This window comes from Psammomys obesus, unplaced genomic scaffold, assembly GCF_907164565.1.
Source record: "Psammomys obesus unplaced genomic scaffold, mPsaObe1.curated_primary_1811, whole genome shotgun sequence".
NCBI classification, from domain to species: Eukaryota; Metazoa; Chordata; class Mammalia; order Rodentia; family Muridae; genus Psammomys; species Psammomys obesus.
The window spans coordinates 4379578-4399178 of record NW_026596069.1 but is presented as its reverse complement, the minus strand read 5'-3'; the positions used below and the strand labels follow the sequence as shown (position 1 = coordinate 4399178).

The window sequence follows — 19601 nt, the reverse complement described above, 5'->3', positions numbered from 1 at the left end:
CCTCCTAAAAACAACAACAGCAATAAAAGCAAAGGTAGATGGTTTCCGTGGAACAACAGCAGGTTGGCCTCTGCTTCAAAAGAACACCTGCACACACAAATCTGCCCAAACTGCACAAGAGGTCTCACATGCTCACATGCAAATTTTTTTTTTTTTTTTTTTTTTTTTTTTTTTTTTTTTTTTTTTACCAGTAAATAGCTTAGACTTTGAGTAAACTCTATGTAGCCAGGCTTAAGGAGGAACATGACACAGCCTTCCAAGGCTGTCCCCTTTAGAAGAAACAGTCTTCATAAAATGACTTAATCAAACCACAAATGAAACAAAGAAATGACAAAGCAAATCTCTGCCCCAGTTGCCATGGGAATCCGTTATTTAGGTTAGCCACAGTAGTTAAAATGTCCAGCTAGTCATGGTGGCTTACTCCTGTAATTTTAACATCTGGGAGGCTGAGGCGGTAGGTTACTTGGGATTGTGGACAACCTGAGCTATACAGTGAGTCTCAGGTCAGTCTGGGCTACAGAGTGAGACCTTGTCTCAAACAGTCAAATTTTCCATGTATAACTCTAGTTTCAGGAGATTAGACATTTTAAGCTCCAAAGGCTTCTAAATGGTTCATATACATACACTCAGACACACACATATAACATTTAAGATAAAAAATAAAGCAGCAAATACAAATTGCCTTTTTAGGGAGCTAGATGTTGAGACTTAGATGTCTTTGCCACTTACACAAATTCAAGTCAGAGTGTTCAGGATTTGAATTTCTTTGCAGGCCCAGAGTGAGCTGTTCAGCGTAAACATAGGTTGCCAGCACAGGAAACTGAAACTGTGCTAAAGGTTTAAAACAACTTGCTTTTGACAAATATTTACTGGGCAGCGTTTCTGAATAGAGTCCTGTTCTTGGTCCAGAGAGTGGGGCCAGCAAGAGGAAAGGAGGTTGGCATTCTGGCCCACAACTTATTTATAACTTACTGGCTGGCTCTTTTCCACAGCATGGCAACACAGTATCATCTCCCTGTTCTGATAACTGTCCTGAGCTTGCTGCATCTCTACCCAGCCCTTTGCTTGGTTCTGCATTGTCTGACAGTGAACAGTGCCACTCACAAGGGCTGTAAGATTTGTTGGAAAGACATCATCCAGAAGCTGGCAAAGTAGCACAGTCTGTAGAGTGCCTGTCTCACATGCCCAGGGCCCTGACGATTCTCAGCACTTCCTGAGCTTGGCATGGTGGCACACTCCTGTAATTTTAACACCCAAGAGGTAAAGGAAGGAGCATTGGAAGTTCAAGTTCATCCTTGACTATTTAGAGGGGTGGAGGCCAGCTGAAGGATACACAGGAACCCATCTCAAAATAAGCCCTCTCCCCAAAACTGTCAACTGGCTTTGCTTATAAATGCTGGATGTATAAAGTGTATGCATAATGTGAAGGGGAATGAGGACACGGCTGTTCCTAGGTATGGTTGAAAAGAAGGTTTTATTGTAGATAGGAAGGAGAGCACAGCCAGAGGCATCTGAAAGATTCCAGACTGAACATGGCTAGCAGAATAGACTGGGCCATGAGAAGAGAGGCAGTGGGGAGAGCAAGAGAGTAAGAGGACGGAGGGGAAAGAGGCGGAGGAAGAACCAAAGGCCAAGAGCAGAGCCACAAGCAAAGACAGCACGTGGGACCCAAGAGAGTGCCAAAATGGTTGCGATATATAGGAATCAGAAGCTGGAGGAAGGGAAGGGAAGCAATCCTCTTAGGTGCAGGGTAAGGGGTGAGGGAAGGACTCTATAATAGGAACTCACTGAGAGAAGGGAGGCCAGCATCTTATTTGATATGCTAATGGGCACCTCTGTGTGATGTCTGGTCATGACGTACAAACCAGAGTTATCTGAAAGGAGGGACCCTAAATTGAGAAAATACCTCTATAAAATTGGACAGTAAGGCATTTTCTTAATTAGTGACTGACGGGGGGGGGGGGGCCCAGCCCATTGTGGGCGGTGTCATCCCTGGGCTGGTGGCCCTGGGTTCTATCAGAAAGCAGGCACTCCTCCATGGCCTCCAAATCAGTTCCTGCCCTGTTTTGAGTTCCATCCTGACTTCCTGTGATGATGAACAGCAGTGGGGAGGTGTAAGTCAAAAACAACCACCACCACCACAACAAGAAACCACTTGCTTTTTGGTCTTGGTGATTTGTCACAGCAATCCTAACTAAGACACTCAGCCATTTGTCCGGGGTTTCTTCGAGCCCTGATGTGCGTGTGACTCCTGGAATCTCTTCCCAGTAGATCCTGGAAACAGTCCCTGACAGCACCACGAGAAAGGGGCTCCGGAAGCTGTGGGAGCAGGGAATCTCAGATTGGAACCAAGAGGGTAACGAACGTCTACGCATCGCCATGAAGAGACTGTGGCATTGCAGACACGAAACCGTCTAAACAGAGATTTAGTTGGCAGACTGCTTCCCCTTCGTGATTGAAAGCTCCATCTCTGGTAGCCTAGACCAGGTGTGGTGATACACAGCTGTAATCCCAACACTAGGGAGCCACTAGGAGGCAGGAGAATTAGAAGGTCAAGGTCATCCTTGGCTACATAGTGAGTTCAAGGCCAGTCTGGGCCAAAGGAGACTCTGTTTCAAAAAGCAAAAACAAAGGGGCTGAAGAGATGGCTCAGTGATTAAGAGCTCTTGCTGCTCTTGCAGGAAACCCGAGTTCAGTTCCCAGTGCCGGCATGGTGTTTCACAACCAGCTGTAACGGCAGTTCCAGGAAACCCGGTGCTCTGTCCTGGCATCCAAGGGTACCAGGCACACACACAGTGTACATATATCCAGGAAAGATACCCATACACATAAAAACATATATAAACATATAAATAAATATTTAAAACAAAAATCGTAGACAACACAAGCCAGGGATAATTAAGCCCACACATAAGCAGGTGGCCAGCACCGGCCTGGGTGGTGACACATGAGGTGACTTTTTCCTTCCTATCCCCGTGCATTTTTCAATGCAGTAAGAGTTTCAAAGCAAAAAACTATAGAAGAAAAGAATTAAGATAGTACAAATGGTCCGGAGAATTCCCTCCTTTCAAGGGAAGCGATACTCAGCAGCAGGGATCTTGGTAGCTGAGGCTGAGGGCCTCATTTCCCTAGGCACCATGGGCTCCGTTTTCTTGGCCATCTGCCCTGTGAACGTTGATCTTCCCAAGGGCTCATGACCTCTTTACCCCAAGAAGGATTCACATAGGCAGCTGCTTCTTTGCCAGCCCCTCTGATACCGGAGGGCGGTTCTCACTGCTTTTGTCCCACTATCCTGGGTCTCCAAGGAGGCAAGCTTTTCCTTCCTAAACGTCTTCTGTCCCAGCTTGTCCTTAGCTGACCCCGAAGTGCTTCCGGACACACCGTCTTACGCTTGGACCTCAGGCCAAGTCTCCTGCCCAGGCAGAGGTGAGACCAGAGCGCAGGGAGCGGCAGCGGTGGGAAACTTTGGTTACCGCCCAGTCTGTCTCCACGTGGCTGTGCCAAACAGCCTGGGTAGCTGCTGTTGCCCTCACAGGAGCTGCTCAGGGAAGGAGGGCCCCGGGGCGGTAGACACCTCCCTGTCGTCTCAGACACGCAAGGTAAAGAAAAATAACCTGTGATATGGGAGTGCTAGGTTTGGGAGGGTCCTTCTACTCGCAAACTCTGGTCCTCTGCCCCAGCCTCGCCATCCTGACGCTTGTGTTGCTAGATGGGGAAGGGAACAGCCTTGGGCCTCCTGCCCTCCTGGGGCTGGTCAGTGTGGTAGCACACTGGGCTACACACTGGGTCTCCTCTGGGATGACCCTTAGGGGATGGTAGGAGGGGCTGCTGACCTTTTTGGATGAAAAGCTTGCCCATCAGGATTGCTTGTCACAATGGGAAGGACGCATCTTGGTTTGTGGTTGGTGTCTTAGGGATAGGTAGTCTGACTGTGGCCCTGCAGGGGGAAACTTGTCTGTGTGCCTAGAGGGTCCTGCTTTTATCTCTTTGTGCTGGAATGGAGCGCAGGGCCTGTGTATGCTGGACAAATGCTTTGCCAGCGATGTCCTTGGCCCCAGTGTCCTCTGGTTGGGTGACCAAAGCTGAGATTTGGACAGAGACACGTCACTCCTGAATAATAAGGGCTATTCGAAACTGCTTTTGTTGAATGGCGTCTGTCCAGGTGAGAGGTGCAGATGGAACGGTAGTTTCCTCCTCATGGTTTTTGGGAACTTGTATAGCTCCTTGGTCCAGCTCTAAGAAGCAAGGAGGATTGGGGAGATGGCTCAGTCAATAAAGTTTTTGCCTTGCAAGCAGGAGGGCCTGAATTTCATCACCAGAACTTGTGAAAAATAAATAAACAAACAACAACAAGAAAACTAGGCACAGTGTAATTCCAGTGCTAAGGTAGCAGAGATAGCAAGATCCTTGGGTCTAAAAGAAAAACACAAAAAAGGAAAAAGAAAGTTGGATGGCTCCAGATTTGGTTCTCTGGCCTCCGAATGTATGTGTATGTACAAACACACACACATACACACACACACACACACACACACACACACACACACGGAGAGGGAGCAAGAGAGAGCCATAAGGAACGAATACGAACAAAGTACAATGATACGTATGAAAATTTCATAACCAAATTTATTATTTTGTGTGCTAATTAAAAAGGTAAAGTCTATTCTACCTGGCCTGAACACCTACTAGTTGTATTAAGTTTCACTCTGACATATATCTCAACGATATGAACCGAATTGACAAAAACTCTATGCGAAACTGCATCGATTCCCCTTTAAAATATGCTTGACTTACCGTGTTCTCCCTGAGTCTGTAAGCACACCACCCCCATTAGACTAACCTTCCTGGGCTGGGGAAGACATCTGAGTCAGTAAAATGCTTGGCCTGCAAACGTTCTGAGTTTGACCCTAAAACCCTTTTGTGTGGTTGTTTATTTGTTTTTGTTTAAAAAAAAAAAAAAGCTTTAGTGGTACATGCTTGTAATCTCAGAGCTGGGGAGGCAGGGACAGGTGGTTCCCTGGGACTCACTGGCCAGCCTACTAGGTGAGTTCCAGATTAGTCAGAGACCCTGTTTCAAAAAAAGAAGAAGAAGAGGAAGAAAAGGAAGAAGAAGAGTGATTAAGGAAGACATCCAGCTATGACTTCCGGCCTCTATGTGCACACCCACACAGATGCACAGACATCTCCAGTTAATGCATGAACATATACACATGGTGCTGTGTGATAGGCCTTCCCTGGAGAGACAACACTTAGCCACTAGTCACCCAAGAAAGGGAACTCACTGTGCACCAAAGTAACAACTCTCCCGGTGTCTACCTTGCTGAACAGTGGCTTTCACTGGGTTAGGAATGGCCAGAGTTATTCACATGGCGTAGGGTTGGCTCAAAAGCAGGAGCAGCTCGTAAAGCCCAGCCCAGTCTGCAACCCTGGGGCTCTCTGGGAAGCCGGCAGGAAGCTGACAATCTAAGAATTCTCTTCAATGGGAGGGAGCTGGGAGAATCTTCCAAGTTTTTGTTCTCCTAGATGTGTGACATCATTCTTGTTTACCTCCTGAGGCCCGGGACTGTACTCCTCCCTCCTGGAGCAGGAGCTTGCGTTTAGAGGAGACTGCGGGACTGCCCTCAGAGCACACATACTTACCCTTTGGCTTGCAACAGTTAATATTTGACTAGGAAACTATTCCTAGGACTAAAACCTGAACACTGCCTTCCATACACAATGTAACTAAAACTGGATTCATTTCAGTGAGATAAAGAGATTAGGGAAGTTTTCTGTTTTAAAACAGAATCAGTCCTGTAGCCATAAGGTACCTCATGTCCTTCTAGAGAAGTCGAAGTGTGACCTCTGCAAAACACTCCCCCTCCTCCAAACCTCCCCAGAGGACACTCATTAGCTAAATTGGAAAAAACAAAACAAAAACCATCATTTTTATTTCCCAACTCAGCTGTCAGTTTCAACAGCTGGAACAGGACTAAATGATGAGTAGGCCCCTTGGAAGGGTGTGACTGGTGGCCTTTAAAGTAGGCCGTGACTTTTTTCGTTTTGTTTTTTTTTTGAGTCAGGGCTCACTGTGTAGCGTTGGGCTCACCCAGAACTATGTAGACCAGGCTGTAGAAAGAACCAAAGAAATGCAATATAGCAAAGCAATAAAAGACAAGGTTTATTCTGGAGCGGAGATGAGTGAGCGTTACTCCACCCTGGCTCGGCATTTTACCCACTGACGTCCTGAGAGGGACATGTGGTAGGACTGTGGGAAAACGTGGGCCAGCTGCCCCACTATGCCCATGTTTGTCCTAGAGACAACAAAGAACTGAATACCCATGGACAAAGAAAGTAAAGACTCGGGGCGGGGGGGCATTCACCCAAGCAGAATGTTTCCGTATTAGGAAGGGTGGGGTCCCACAGCCAACTGGTCTCTGGGCTGGTCCTTAGAAGGCTCCCCAGATCACTTCTCCCTTTGATCCCTCTCCTCACAGTTCATTTCCTCAGCCCCAATAGAAAACACCCATAAACCAATGATATTATTTGGCTGAAATAGAGAAATACATGTCCAGGGAACGGCTTTGGTTTGATGGATGGTACCGGGTAATGGATGGCTTGTTAGTTGAGCACTGTGAGAAGATTATGTCCTTCCCAGGTGGGAATGTTATTTCTTCCTCCTGTCCTTTTCATGACCGCTGTCGCCCCTACTAACTCCTCACAGAAACCAGCCATAACCCAGAGGCAGGGGAGAGAGCTCTGTCAGGGAGGATTTCGCATCCCACGTGGCTGGCTGCCTAACTGTACTCCACCATCCTTCTGTCTGCTTGGCGAAAGCACGTGGGCTCCCTCTGCAGGGCCTGTCCATAGTGGATACAATCCACCCAACACCTCGTGGATTAGTTACTTGTTTCATTGTAGAGACAACGAAGAAACTTTCTTCTGGCTCTCAGTTCCAGTAAAAACAGTGCTTCATGGCAGGACAGGCATGGCAGCAAGAGCAACAGCTGGCTGCTGGCCCCCGCATCAGCCATGTCCAGCAAGCAGGTGAATGCTCACCCTCAGCCACTTTACTATTATTATTTTTTTAATTACAAAAACTTATGACATTTATTTATTTGTGTGTATGTGTGTGTCAATCAGAGTTCTCTGGAGGACCAGAACTGACAGAAAAATCTGTATTGAAAGAGTTTTTACTAGAATGGCTTATAGACTGCTGTCCAGCTAGTCCAACTATGCCTGTCTCCAGACCGGAAGGCCAAGAATCAGTAGTTGCTCAGTTGCTCAGACATTTAGACATGAGGCTAAATGTCTCCGCCGTGGCAGTGTTGGAGTCCTGGAGAAGCGGGTCCTAACGCCAACCAGCAAAGGAATGCCTAGGCAACAGGACTGATGAAGTTGCCATCCAGAGTGAGGGCGAACAAGCTAGAAGCAAGATTCCTTACTGCATGTCTATTTATGTATTCTGCCACCAGAAGGTGTGGCCCAGATTAAGGATGAGCCTTCCCACCTCAAATGATCCAGTCAAGAAAATTCTTCACAGCAGCGTCCAGCACTGAGGTTTTAGTTGATTCCATAGCCAGGTTGGCAACCAAGGTTAGCCATCACAGTCTGTATGTGTGCCTGGGTGTGCACATACCTTGGCTTGCTCATCAAGGTCAGGAGACAACTTCTATCATGTGGGCTGGGGACAGAACTCAGTTTGTCAGGCACCTTTAGCCACTGTGACACATTCAGGGTCTTCTCCCTCAACTAGCCTAATTTGGATAAGCCCCAGATGTGGCCAGAAATTTGTTTCCCTGGTGATTCTAAAATTCTATCATGAGATTATTTATCATACTTTGGAGGAGCTGCAAAGCCCTGCTCATTCTCCTCTTTATGTTAAGATTTTGTTTTGGCTCTTCCAGGGGCTGGAAGAAGCCAGCTGAGGCACTTGGAGACCTTGAGTTCTCTTCATCGTCATCTTCCTGGTCTGGCATTGTGCCCAGACCCTGAGCATCCCTGAGCAGCACTGGCCTCAGGCCTGCAGAGGAGACATGCTAAGGCTTTATCAGAGACTTGGTCTGTCTTCTCTGGGACTCATTTGCTCTGAGCTCCAGCTCTGCCTCTGGCAAGCTTCTGAACCTTCATTTCCTTCTGGGACAAATCCTTGTGTCACTCTCTATTCTGTCCTTCACCTCAGGCATCTCAGAGTCCATCTGGGCTCCCCTCCCTGAGTCACAGCACTCAGGGATTCAAGCCTCTCTCTGAGTGTCCATTGTGTCCATCTTACCAAGCTCAGCTCGGACATAATGCAGCACCACCCTGGTCCCCTGGCCTCACAAAGCTGTGTGTTGTTCTTCCTCCTTTCAGGGCAGGTACAATGCTCCACTGCCTCCTGGGCTCAGCCTCTCTAGGGTACCTGTTCCCCTTCCTCTGTGATAGGGCTGGGTTTGAAGCCCTCATTTTCCTGGGCCTGCTCTTATCCATCTCAGATCTCTTCCTGTTCTTGCAGATGGGGGCCAACTGTTCCCTAGCTCCTTAGGGCGCCTTTTCTGGTTCCATGGTACCCCTTATCTCTTTCTTTGTAGATATTTGTATGGATGCAGGTGCATGCGTGTGCTTGTATTCACGGAGGCTAGAATGTCAGCATCAGCTGCTATTCCTAAGGTGCTGTCTACCTTGGTTTTTTTAAAGACAGAATCTGTCACTGGCTAAGAACACATCAACTAGGCTAGTTTGGCTGGCCATCAAGGCCAGAAATCAGTAAGTTTCTGCTTCCCCTGTACTCGAATTACAAACTCATGTCACCATATCTGGCTTTGTTTTATTTTTTAAAGTGGATCCTGGCCTCGTGCACACAAGGTAAAAACTTTACTAACAGAGATGACTCCTCAGCCACTCCTCCTTACTAAGCTTGCCCTGTTCAACTTGGACCTCTTCTGCTCCCTTGCTTCTCACGGAGAGCTCTCTGTACACAGGGACATCTTTGGGGATCCGTTCAGCCCTAATTTGTACCTGAATCAAACCTTCCACTTCTGTGACAGTGGAAGTTCATAGCCTGCTTCCTCCTGCTTCCCAGCACAAATCACAACCCCACAGCATAAACATACCTTCACCCACGTGTCCTACTTTACTCCACTCCCACACCTGCCCCACCCCAGCACCTGTCATGCCTGGCAGGGACCATGCCCACACCTACATCTCCACTAAATCCTAACAGTTGCAAAACACGGTGGGTGTCCGATCTCTTTGCCTCCCGGCCCAAGGCAAGACACATTCCTTGCAGGATGTGCCTAGTAGCCATTCATCAGAATGTCCTAGCATTCTCTGTGTCCCCATTGTAGAGCTGGTTTTGTTTTGGAAGCTCTGTATCTGCAGTGGGGCTAAGCAGGTGAACAAATAGGCAGTTTCCTGCATGCCCACAGTCATACGGCAATCATACAATATCCGGGGGTGAGTGTGTGTGCTAGGTGGGAGGTGGGTGAGCAGGTGAATGCACACAGAGGCCAGAGGAGGAAATTAGGCACCCTACCCAATCACTCTCTGCCCTACTCAATCATGCTCCACTATGTGCCTTTGATATGGGTCCTTTCCTGTATCTGGGAGCTAGACTGGCAGCCAGTGGTCCTCCTGCCTCTGCCTTTCACAGCACTGGGATTTCAGGCACACAGGGTCATCTCCAGCTTTTTGTGTGGTGGGGATTTGAACTCAGGTGCTCATGCTTGTGTTATGAGCCATCTTTCCAAACCCCGTGTTTGATTTTTTATTCTCTATGGTTGCTACAAGACCTCTTTCCGGCAGTCAGTTCCCTCTCTGCCATGCATGCCTGCTTCTCTGTGTTGACAGTCGTGGACACATTTCCGCTGTGTTTCCACAGCGGCGGAGGAACCACAGAGCACTTCACACTTTGTGTTTGACCAACTCTCAAATTTACAACTTGACAGAAAGGGCCAAGACAAATGCAAAAAATAAAAAATAAAAAAAAATAATAATAATGAGAACAACTGAAGATCCTGCTCCTTGGTGATATCAGCTTTGTGAGAACAGGATTTCAAAGCAATCACTCCCTGAATGTGTTTATGTCACCAGGGCATTTTCTGGCCGATGATCTTCCTTTACCAGCAGCATTTACCTAGAGACAGGAGTCTTGGTTTGATTTTATTAAGAGACACCGTTTGGCCAGCTCAGCGGGAGACGTGACTGCACAAAGCCTGGGTTTCATCCTCAGCACAACCTGCAATCTACATGGAGTCCCGTTCTGTCATCCCTGTAGTGGGAGGAGGATCGGGAACTCGGGTCGTTCTTGACTACCTAAAAGGGTGTTTGAAGAGAGCATGGATTACATAAAACCTGGTCCAAAATAAGTATACAAACGCGCTGTTTTTGGGAGAGCGCTGGTGTTAGGTCTGAGGGCGAATTAGGCACACCGTGCAAGAAAGATACCCTAGACCTTGTCCTCTCTGAGAGGGGACTGCATAGACTTAGTGGCCCCGGTGGGGGGCCGGGGATGGGGAGAGTAGAGCGCAGAAATGTCCTGGAGACATAAATCGGACTGTTTTTTCCTGCCTGCTGCACCAGCAGGAACTCCCAGGAAGTGCCCGTGCAAGTGTGCGTGCGGTCTGAATTTTGCTTTCCTAATACATCCCTTAAAAGCGTCTCTGGGTGGAGGTGGGGGTGGGGGAAGGATGGATAGGGTGGGAGGCAGGGTGAATGGGGGCGGGGTAGGGTGCGAACTTGTGCATGTTTATTATAACTTCATTCCCTTTAAAAGGAAAAGTATGCCCGGAATCCGGGAGGTGGCAACGGAGACCGGGTGGAGAGGACGTGACCGACCCACTCATGTTGGGTGCCTCTAGTGTCCGTCGCTAGGGTCTCAGGGTTGACACTAGCACGGGCATCCCCTGCGCCCCTTGAGACTGTCGCCCGCAGCCCTCGCCCGGCTGCCGGCTGGGTGGAGCCGCCCTCGGGGTCTGGGCGTGTTCCTCCCTCTGCCTGACTGTGAGTCCTCCGTTAGGCCAGTGGACTGCCGACCGGTGCTAGGCGCGCAGCTACCATGACGGGAAGGTAACAGACGCTTTAGGTTATGGGTGGAGGGTGACATGGGCCGGGACAGATGGGGGGGGGGGCTGATGATCGTGGCGGGAAGTCCTGGGACCCGGTTGCTCCGAGGCTTCAGAGGGACCCCGGAGGCACTGAGAGGGTTTGGCAGGGGGGGTACCATTCTCTTCCTCAAGGGCGTGTATGGAGCAGTGGCAGGTGTAGTTCTAACGCTAGTGATCCTCTCGGGGTGACCCAGACCAGGGACTTGCACGAAGTCACCAACCAACTGAAGACGAAAACCTTAAAAATATGGCTGAGAGCCATGGACTTTTCTGGCAACCTGCTGTGTGATCTTGGGTAATAGTCACTCTAGAGCCTTGTATTGCCTTCTTTGTAGAACAGGTTATGAAGGGTGTTTAGGGACCTGTGGGGAAACTGTCCCTAAATCCTAAATGGAGAGGCTGGAAGAGGGGCAGGGAACACTCCTGCAGCCTGCCAGGGGGTAGATGACAATCCAGGTCTGAGAGGTGGGTCACATGACCACAAGAGGCCAAACAGTGTTGAACTCTGCAGTTACTTGTGGAATATGGCTGGGTCGAAGTGTGTGGCTCAAAGCTGGGGTGGAAGAGCCTGTCCTGGGGCTCAGGACCCCCTTCTAGCCAAGAGCCGGCAGGAATTCTTTTTCTACACTATGCCTTGCTCCACTGGTGCTCCTGGGGAGGCCTGTCCCCTTTTGCAATCTTCTTCGGGAAAGGGTCTTGGTTCCTGGGAGTCAGGGCAATGCCCGGCAGTGTGGGCCAGTGGCCTGAGGATCCCTTGAGACACAGAACAGTATTCTGCCTGGCGGGCACACTGCTGCTGACCATCCCTGAAGGTGTGGCTGGGAGTCCCAGGGTTTGGGTTTGGAAACACTATGTACCCTGTCATGAAGTGAGACCCGCCCTTCCCTCCTGCTTCCTCCACAGCCTCTTCTCTCATGGTCTGTTCCTGTAATGCAAGGACCTGTCCCACCCCAGGAAAGGTGGTAAGGGTCGTCCTACAGACTGCTGTGGTCACTTCTGTCATCTTGCCCTCCCAGTCCCTGCCAGAAATCCTTACTTGGCTCCCAGCCTCAGCTCTTCAGCTTTGGGGGGAAAAAACAAAAGCAGCCACAGAGTCATCCAACTGTATCTTAAGCTGAAAGTGGGGTCCAGAGTAGAGATGTGAAGTACCTCTTAAACTTGGGTTTCTCTGCTCTCTCTGGACTGGTCCATCATGGGCAGCCAGCAAGGAGGAAATTCAGTAAGGTTTTTGGTGGTGAGAGATGAGATCAGGAGATCTGCTGGCCACGGGGTCACACTGGGATAAGGTGCACTTTTCTGTCCTGGTACAATTGCTCATCCCAGAGAAGAGAGAAACCCCTAGACACGGAGACCACAGCAGCACAGGGCATGTCCACAGTGCCCCTCCTCAGAGATACCCTCTCTGAACATTGTCGTGGTTCTCTTCAGTTCTTGCCTTCAAGCATTTTCCTTGAAATTTCCCTTGAAATGCTTGTGTGTTTTCAAGCAGGTTCAGGCTTGGTTTTCCCTTCCTTTGCACACACAGAGGTCCTAGGCAGTCTGGTCTGGGAGGAACAGACATCCAACTCAGACTTTGGAGTGGGCACATCTCTTCTTGTCCTAGGGGGTGTGGGGGCTCTTTAGCCCCATGTCATGGACTCTTTGTCCACTGCCTCAGGGAGGCAGGGGCAGGTCTTCATGCCTGGATCCTAGGCCCCTGACCAGTTCTTCATGCTGTTTGGAGCATGCTGCACTTTGGATACACTTGCTCTGCTCACAGCCCTCAGGAGCCTCCTTATCCTCTCTCCCCCGGACAATGACAGGCGAGACCAGAGGGAGGGCTGTGAGGAGCCACCAATGAGGACCTGGAGTAGCATCCTTTGTAAATACACCCACTGGCACTGTGCAGAGAAGAGGCTGCAAAGGAGACAGCTAGGAGGCTATTGTCCAGGGAGGCTGAGCGGATGGAGCTGGGAGGCAGGGCTGGGGCCTCCTGGAGGTAGAGTGGACAGGATGGACCGTAATCCGCAGCCATTTCCCAAGAACCATCTCACCGCCTCATCTTACTGTGTAGTTGCTGTCATGGGGTCGCTTTGTGACTTCTCACCCCCACGGCCCTCAACCCTTTTCACTGTCTTGCTCAGCTCAGGTCCAAAGGAGAACAGGGCCGTGCCCGGCACAACAACCAGCAGCCTGGTTCTGGCAGTCTCTGGCCTAGCACTGTGGCTGCGTGTGGCTTTTACCACTCCATTGGCTGCATGCTCTGCTTATACCTAGGACATGCTTGATAGCACTGTTTTGTCACTTCTGTCTTTTGTTGATCTGGTTTTTGAAACCTTTCCAGAGACTCAGTGGAATAGCATTTGACCCCTCCCCCCCCCACCCCCCAGCCCCCAGAGCTCCAGCTCAACACAGACCTTGTCACATTTACAAACCATGACAAAACAGACCCGTTCTTCTGCTTTTCCCTTCTCTTATCCCTCTCTGGATTGCTTTAGCAGTTACCTGAACCCGATTTACATAATGGTCATCTAAATCATTCAGACTCACAGAGCCTCTCCCACTGCCCCAACCACTGGGCTCAGAAAAGCCACTCAAGCCTTTAACAGTTTCCAGGCTCCGGCTGGACAAACTCTGGTGACGCGGTCATTCCTGACCTTCTCGTCAAATGCGGTGTCTCTCCTGTGCGCTTCTCTCCCTCATGTCTGTCCTTCCTCCATCTCTTCCAATCAGTGACTCATTTCCCTCCTGTTGCCTCAGGTTATGAAGCCTTTGTCTCAAGGAGGGATGGGGTGGCTCTATCATTCAGCTTCTCTGACTCCATCACATCCAGACCCACCCCAACATCCCACAGCCTCACGAGCCATGCTGTGACAGACCTTTTTACTGCTTGTTTTAAAATCACCCCAAATTCATGCAGTCCGAACACAGAGTATCCCCAGTGTGTCATGGTTTCCTCTACGGGGCCTTTATTAGTGTCCCCATCTGCGTACTGAATCCATACATTTTCCATTCTCTATTAAGTCTCAACAAGTACCTTTTCTAGAGTTTCTACCGTGTTCTCTTCCTCTTCACTCTCTGATTCTTCCTAAGGGTTCTATGTTTTTGGATCCTTAGAAGAGATCTTTAGCATAAATATAACTTGTACCTTTTATTTTTTTATTTTTATTTTTGCGTTGGTGTTCTGCAAGCTGTAAGAAAAATTAGTCAGCACCTTCATCTCATCCGCCTCTTTCCACTTCTCTAGTTGCAGGCTGCTGCAGACGGTTCCATCCGTATGCCTTTTCCCCAGTGTGACTCCACCCTTACATGGGGCAAGCTGTTTGGGTTTTGTTTTGTGTTGTGTTTCTGGGAGGAGCACAAAAAAGGCCATGGAGCAGCTATCACAGTCTGTTTTGAGTCTCTCCACACTTAGTACTTTCGGGGATCAAGGTCCGGTTTCTAACTCATCAGCTGTTTTGGGGGGGACTCCGCACACTTGCATGGTAGACTCCATTTATAAGGGAGTCACACTGCCCCATACCATGCAGAGGTTACCTTGGCATTTCCCTCCAAGGATGCTCTGCTTTCTGTTGCTTTGGCTTTGCTTGTATGTTTTGTTGCCCATTGCAGGGAAGCATGCAAAGGCCGTTACAGGAAAGAGATGGGCTGTCCTAGGGAGACAGAGAGGGGTTGCTTCTGCAGGTGTTCCGCCCTCACATTGATTTCTCTCAGTTGCATGATCTTACTGGGACCACACACACATAAGCACACACATAAATAAATGAGTAAGTAAAATAACTATTAAAGACAGGCTGGCCTCCAACTCAATATGTGGTTACAGATAACAACCTTGAACTTGTTTTGAGCCTCCTGCTTTCACCTCCAGCGTGCTGGGATAACAGGTGTGCGCTACCCCTCCCACATGTCCTTAAAGTGATACATTGTCTGAGAGTCCTGGCTTCTAGAACTCAAGCTTTCCATACGGGAGAGGCTGAGATACTTTGGAGGCATGAACTTAGAGCTGCCTGACAACACGTTCTGCCTAAGCTTCTGTGTGTCTCCATCCATCTGCATCAGAAAGTGGGTATGTGGGCATTTGGAGCCTTTTGTCTCCTCTGGACACAGCCTCTAAATGCCCTTTTAAAAAATATTTGTTGAATCAATCATTGTTGGGTGAGTTTGGAGTCGGCTGCACTCACAAATTGTACTCTGGGCAGGGCTTGTTAATGAGTACCCCTCTGTCTCTGGATCTGCTGATGTGTGTTCCTGGCACCTGAATACAGAAGGCTGGCCCTGTGCAGTTGTCTGTTGACCCTTGGTTGTCAGAAGCAACAGCAGCTGTTCCTTTACGATTGTCTGGGGTGGGGGGGGGGTGGGGGAGGATGCTACTCATAATTTCTGATCTTACCAGAAAGGTTTGCAGAGACAGCCTAGAATTCCATGCTCTGCCTCCGCGTTAGTGAGCGCCATGATAGCTCAGCCGGTGGTGGCCATAGTTTCCAAACTCTCCTAGGATAGTGTCTTTGGGCGGCAAGTCACTGTGTTACCCTCTACAAGTAGAAATCACAAGGGCTTCTCTAAATGATTGACCTCTGGGCTTCTTTTAGAATGCTTGGCAATTTTTGTGTGTGTGCACTCAAGGACAATTGAAGATCTGGGTGAGTGGGTATGCGCTATGTATGGCAGTCAGAGGACAAGCTTTGGTATTATTTTTCAGGTGGACGTTGGCCACGTTGTCCAGGGTAGCTGGCCAGGGAGCTTCCAGGGATCTGCCTGGCCTGGCTTTGCTTCCACCCATGTCACCACCGTGGGATTCCAGGTGGAACCACTGCACCGAGCTTTTGGAATTGGCTTTGGGGGTCTGAACTCAGGTCCCCACACAAGCAAAGCAAGGACTTTGCCACTGAGCCATTCTCAAGTATGGACACTTAGCTCTCAGTTGGCCAAGATCCTAGAGGACAAGAGCCCAGGGTTTGGGCTTGTAGTTGGCATTCATGCTGCAAGCTCTCAGAGAAGGAAGCAAGATGGCCTATGAACAACTGTGGGACCTGCAATTGTTGTTGTTTTAACAACAACAACAACAACAACAACAATTTCTCCTTCTCCTTTTTTTTCTCTTCAACTTTTAGACAGGGTCTCATTCTGTGGCCCTGGCTGGCCTGGATCTCATGATGTAGATCAGGTTAAGCTTAATTAAACTCATAGAAATCCTCCTGTCTCAGCCTCCTGGGTGCTGGGATTAGAGGTATATGCCACCACATCCTGCTTGCCTGGCAGTTTCTTAACCGTTCCAAGGATTCCTAAAGGGCTTGTACCCCCCCATTTCCCAGCACAGTGAGCCCCAGAGCTCAGGTTCCCCACTCTATAGGGACAGACAGAAGAATTCTGTCCTGTTTTAGGACCTACCCAGGCCCAGCCCTCTCCTCAGTCCCTGCTTTCTGGGAACTGGCTGCTCAGCTCAGCAGGAACAATATCTTTTCTATTCAGATCTGCCTCTGCTGCCCTTTGACAAACTAGCCAGTGACTTGAGCTCCTGTCCCACGGAGGAGGCCCCCATGCTATGCCCTAACCCAGGGGCTGGCAGCCTAGCCTGGGCAACAGTCCTAGCGGGCTAGCTGGGTAGGGGGTTGTATTTGCAGCGCCCCCCTCCGGCCAAGTAAGGCTTGCAATGAGTTCAGGTAAATGGGGAGGGGGTGGGCGGGGTCACAGACAACAATGGCCGGAAAAGCTTGTACTTGCCTTAAGTACTGATTTCGGAAACCCCTCCTCCTCCTTCTGAGAGGCTGGCAAGAAAGGCACAGGAACTGGTCTAGGTTGGAGACAGGGTGGAGACAGGGCGCCCGCCACTTGTTGAAGCTGTTTTAATGTAGTCTGAGATTAACTCAATACTTACGGTTAAGGCACCAGAGACTAGTTTTGTTCCTGTCATCCCTTTGGTGACTTTCAGATTGAGATTATTATGTGTCCCAGGCTAACCTTGGCTCACAATGTAACCAAAGATGATTTTGAGCTTTTGATCCAGCCTCCACCTCGAAAGCAGTGGGATTACAGACTTGGTTTTATGCCATGCTGAGGATTGAACGCGGGACAAAGGGAATGTTAGCAAACTCTACCAACTGAGCCACATCCTTAGCTACAGAATGGGTGATTTTATTGCCGATTCATGGAGGCACAAACCTGGGCTTCAGTGGTCAAGGACACCACAAACCAAAATAAGGCTGTGGTTTCAGCACAGGTTAGACAGATTCTGAAGCTCTGTCTGCTTGATTCCCTAGAAAACTGACAGGGTAGAGAGAAGGGAAACGGGGACAGCAGGACTTGGGATGATCCCCACAGTAGTTCACACAGGATTAACCTGGGATGAGGAGGATGCTGGGAGAGAGAACAGATGATGTGTCTCTTAAACATTTACCCCAGGGCCATCCGCTGGAAGAGACCCGAAAAAAGCTAGGGAGAGGGACCAATGGGAGAGTGGGCAGAGGGTCATTGCCATTAAGGAACAAGTGGTCCCCGAGGAGGAGGTGGAGGAAGACATGGGGGGGAAGAGGACCCGGGAGCCACGGTCAGAGGCAGGCAACCCAAGGAGGGAAAGACATCCTGTGGCTGACATCACTCAGGTTCCTCTGAACTTCCTGCCAGTGACGGGGAAGTTGGACAGGGGTGCTAGAGGACTGAGTCCTGGAAGAGGTCTTTGTGGGCTGGGGCAGTGACTCAGTTCAAAAAGCGCTTAGTGTGCAAGCACTAAAGACCAGAGCTCAGACCCCCAGCACCCATTAAAAAAAAAGGCTGACCTCTTGCCTGTCCAGCACCAGGTGGACAGAGATAGGCAGATCTCACTGGCTGAGCCAGTGACCTCCAGGCGCAGCAAGAGAGTCTGACTAAAATATAAGGTGGAGAAGAAATTGTGGAAAATATCCGCCCTCAGCCTCTGACCTCCACCCCACAGGAACTCAAGGGAGCAAGCCTGTGCGCATGCACGCATCGTCTTTAGCTGAGAACGGGGAGAGAGGGAAGGTATTTGGTAGGCCGCAGTGACTCAGCTGCTATCTGCATCAGTGGTCATCTACAAAATGCCTGTCATGTGCTGGTTTATGCTGGAGGCCCAGCACAGGCCAGCCCAGGCCCAGGCAATCCCCATTGCTCAGGTAAGGGACCTACACTTCACCTTGCGCGGCCTGCCGCAATGGAGCCCTCCCTGGTCAACCTTGGCTGTGTATGGTATGAACTGTGGTGACCAGGGCACTGAGAGTGACCTCAGGATGGGTACAGCAAACCGCATGACCCAGCGCAAAGAGGGATGTGGGCCCTATAAAGAAACTTAGGCTCCTATCTCTTCGTTTTCCTTTTCAGAGAGGGTCTCGTGTCATTCAGGTAGCCAATAGTGATCTTGATCCTCCTGCCTCCACTTCCCTAGTGCTGGGATTACAGGAGCAACGTGCCATACCCAGCGTTACATACAAAGTGCTCAGGATCCAGTCCCGTCCTGCCTCTGGGCAAGCACTCTACCAACTGAGCCACACCCCCAGCCCCTGGAATATGTTTCGGATGGTGACATATGTTCATCCTGTGTACAGCTGTCCAAGGCAGCACGTTCACCCCCAGTAAAGAGAGCTGGATTGCTGGCCTAGTGGCACATGCCTGTAATCCCAGCACTCTGGGAGTCAGAGGCAGGCAGGTGCATTCAAGGCCAACCTGGTCTACAAAGTGAGTCCAGGGACAGCCAGGGCTACACGGAGAAACCCTGTCTCGAAAAAACAAAACAACAACAAAAATGTGGACTGTGCCTGAGGAACAGCAACCGAGCTTACCCTCTGGCTTGCAGCCTCCCACCCCAGTACATGTGTGCCCACACCTACAAAACTTCATGTTTTAAGCAAAGTTTGTTCCGTGTTTGCTGCCATTAAAGGTTGCATTCTAAGCAGGGACATGTCCCCGGGCCAGCCCTGCAAGCCTGCCGCCCGGCGCTGACTATCTCCTTCTCCTTTTATCCCCTCTAGCAACATGTCTGAATGCTTGGCCGATGCCCTGTGCCAGCGCTGCCAGGCCCGGTTTGCTCCCACGGAGCGCATCGTCAACAGCAATGGGGAGCTGTACCACGAGCACTGCTTTGTGTGTGCTCAGTGCTTCCGGCCATTCCCCGAGGGGCTCTTCTACGAGGTGAGGGGGATTCAGGGTGCTAGCCTGATCTCGGAGGGCCTGTGGCTCCTGCCAAATCCGGCCAGTCTCTCAGGCAGCAAAGCTGAGTTTCAAATGCTATGTTGGCCCATCTCTCACCTGGGGACTTCTGGAAGCCCTCTTTTTCATTCAGCCTCCCCTGGACAGGTTCTGGGGGCAGCTTCCGGGATAAGGAAGACCCCACATCGTGGTGTTTGCTGTCCGTTGGGTCAGACAGTAAATGCAATGGCTGCGTGATTCCACCATCTGGTGAGGGTGCTTCAGAAGCAGGCATCCTCGTGGCTGGAATTGGGTGACCAGGTGATGTTTGATGGGACCTGAAGAGAAGGGACACACAGACACAGACACACACACACACACACACACAGATACATACAGACATAGACACACACACACACACAG

General features: G+C 50.0%; 1 protein-coding gene across 6 annotated transcripts in view; it reads left to right on the top strand.

Moving 5' to 3' along the window:
- The first annotated feature begins 3230 nt into the window (after nucleotides 1-3230).
- The window catches only part of Lims2 (LIM zinc finger domain containing 2), a 31726-nt gene continuing 15355 nt past the window's right edge, over nucleotides 3231-19601 (top strand). The window contains exons 1-3 of one of the 6 annotated variants that reach the window (XM_055625771.1): nucleotides 3231-3426; nucleotides 6901-7026; nucleotides 19022-19181. In XM_055625771.1, coding sequence (XP_055481746.1) covers nucleotides 6968-7026; nucleotides 19022-19181 — 219 coding nt within the window. In that variant the 5' untranslated portion in view covers nucleotides 3231-3426; nucleotides 6901-6967. Of the gene's footprint in view, nucleotides 3427-3467; nucleotides 3600-6900; nucleotides 7027-10804; nucleotides 11026-19021; nucleotides 19182-19601 lie in introns of those variants that run through there. The other 5 variants (XM_055625774.1, XM_055625773.1, XM_055625772.1 and 2 more) reach the window with 5 other exon arrangements.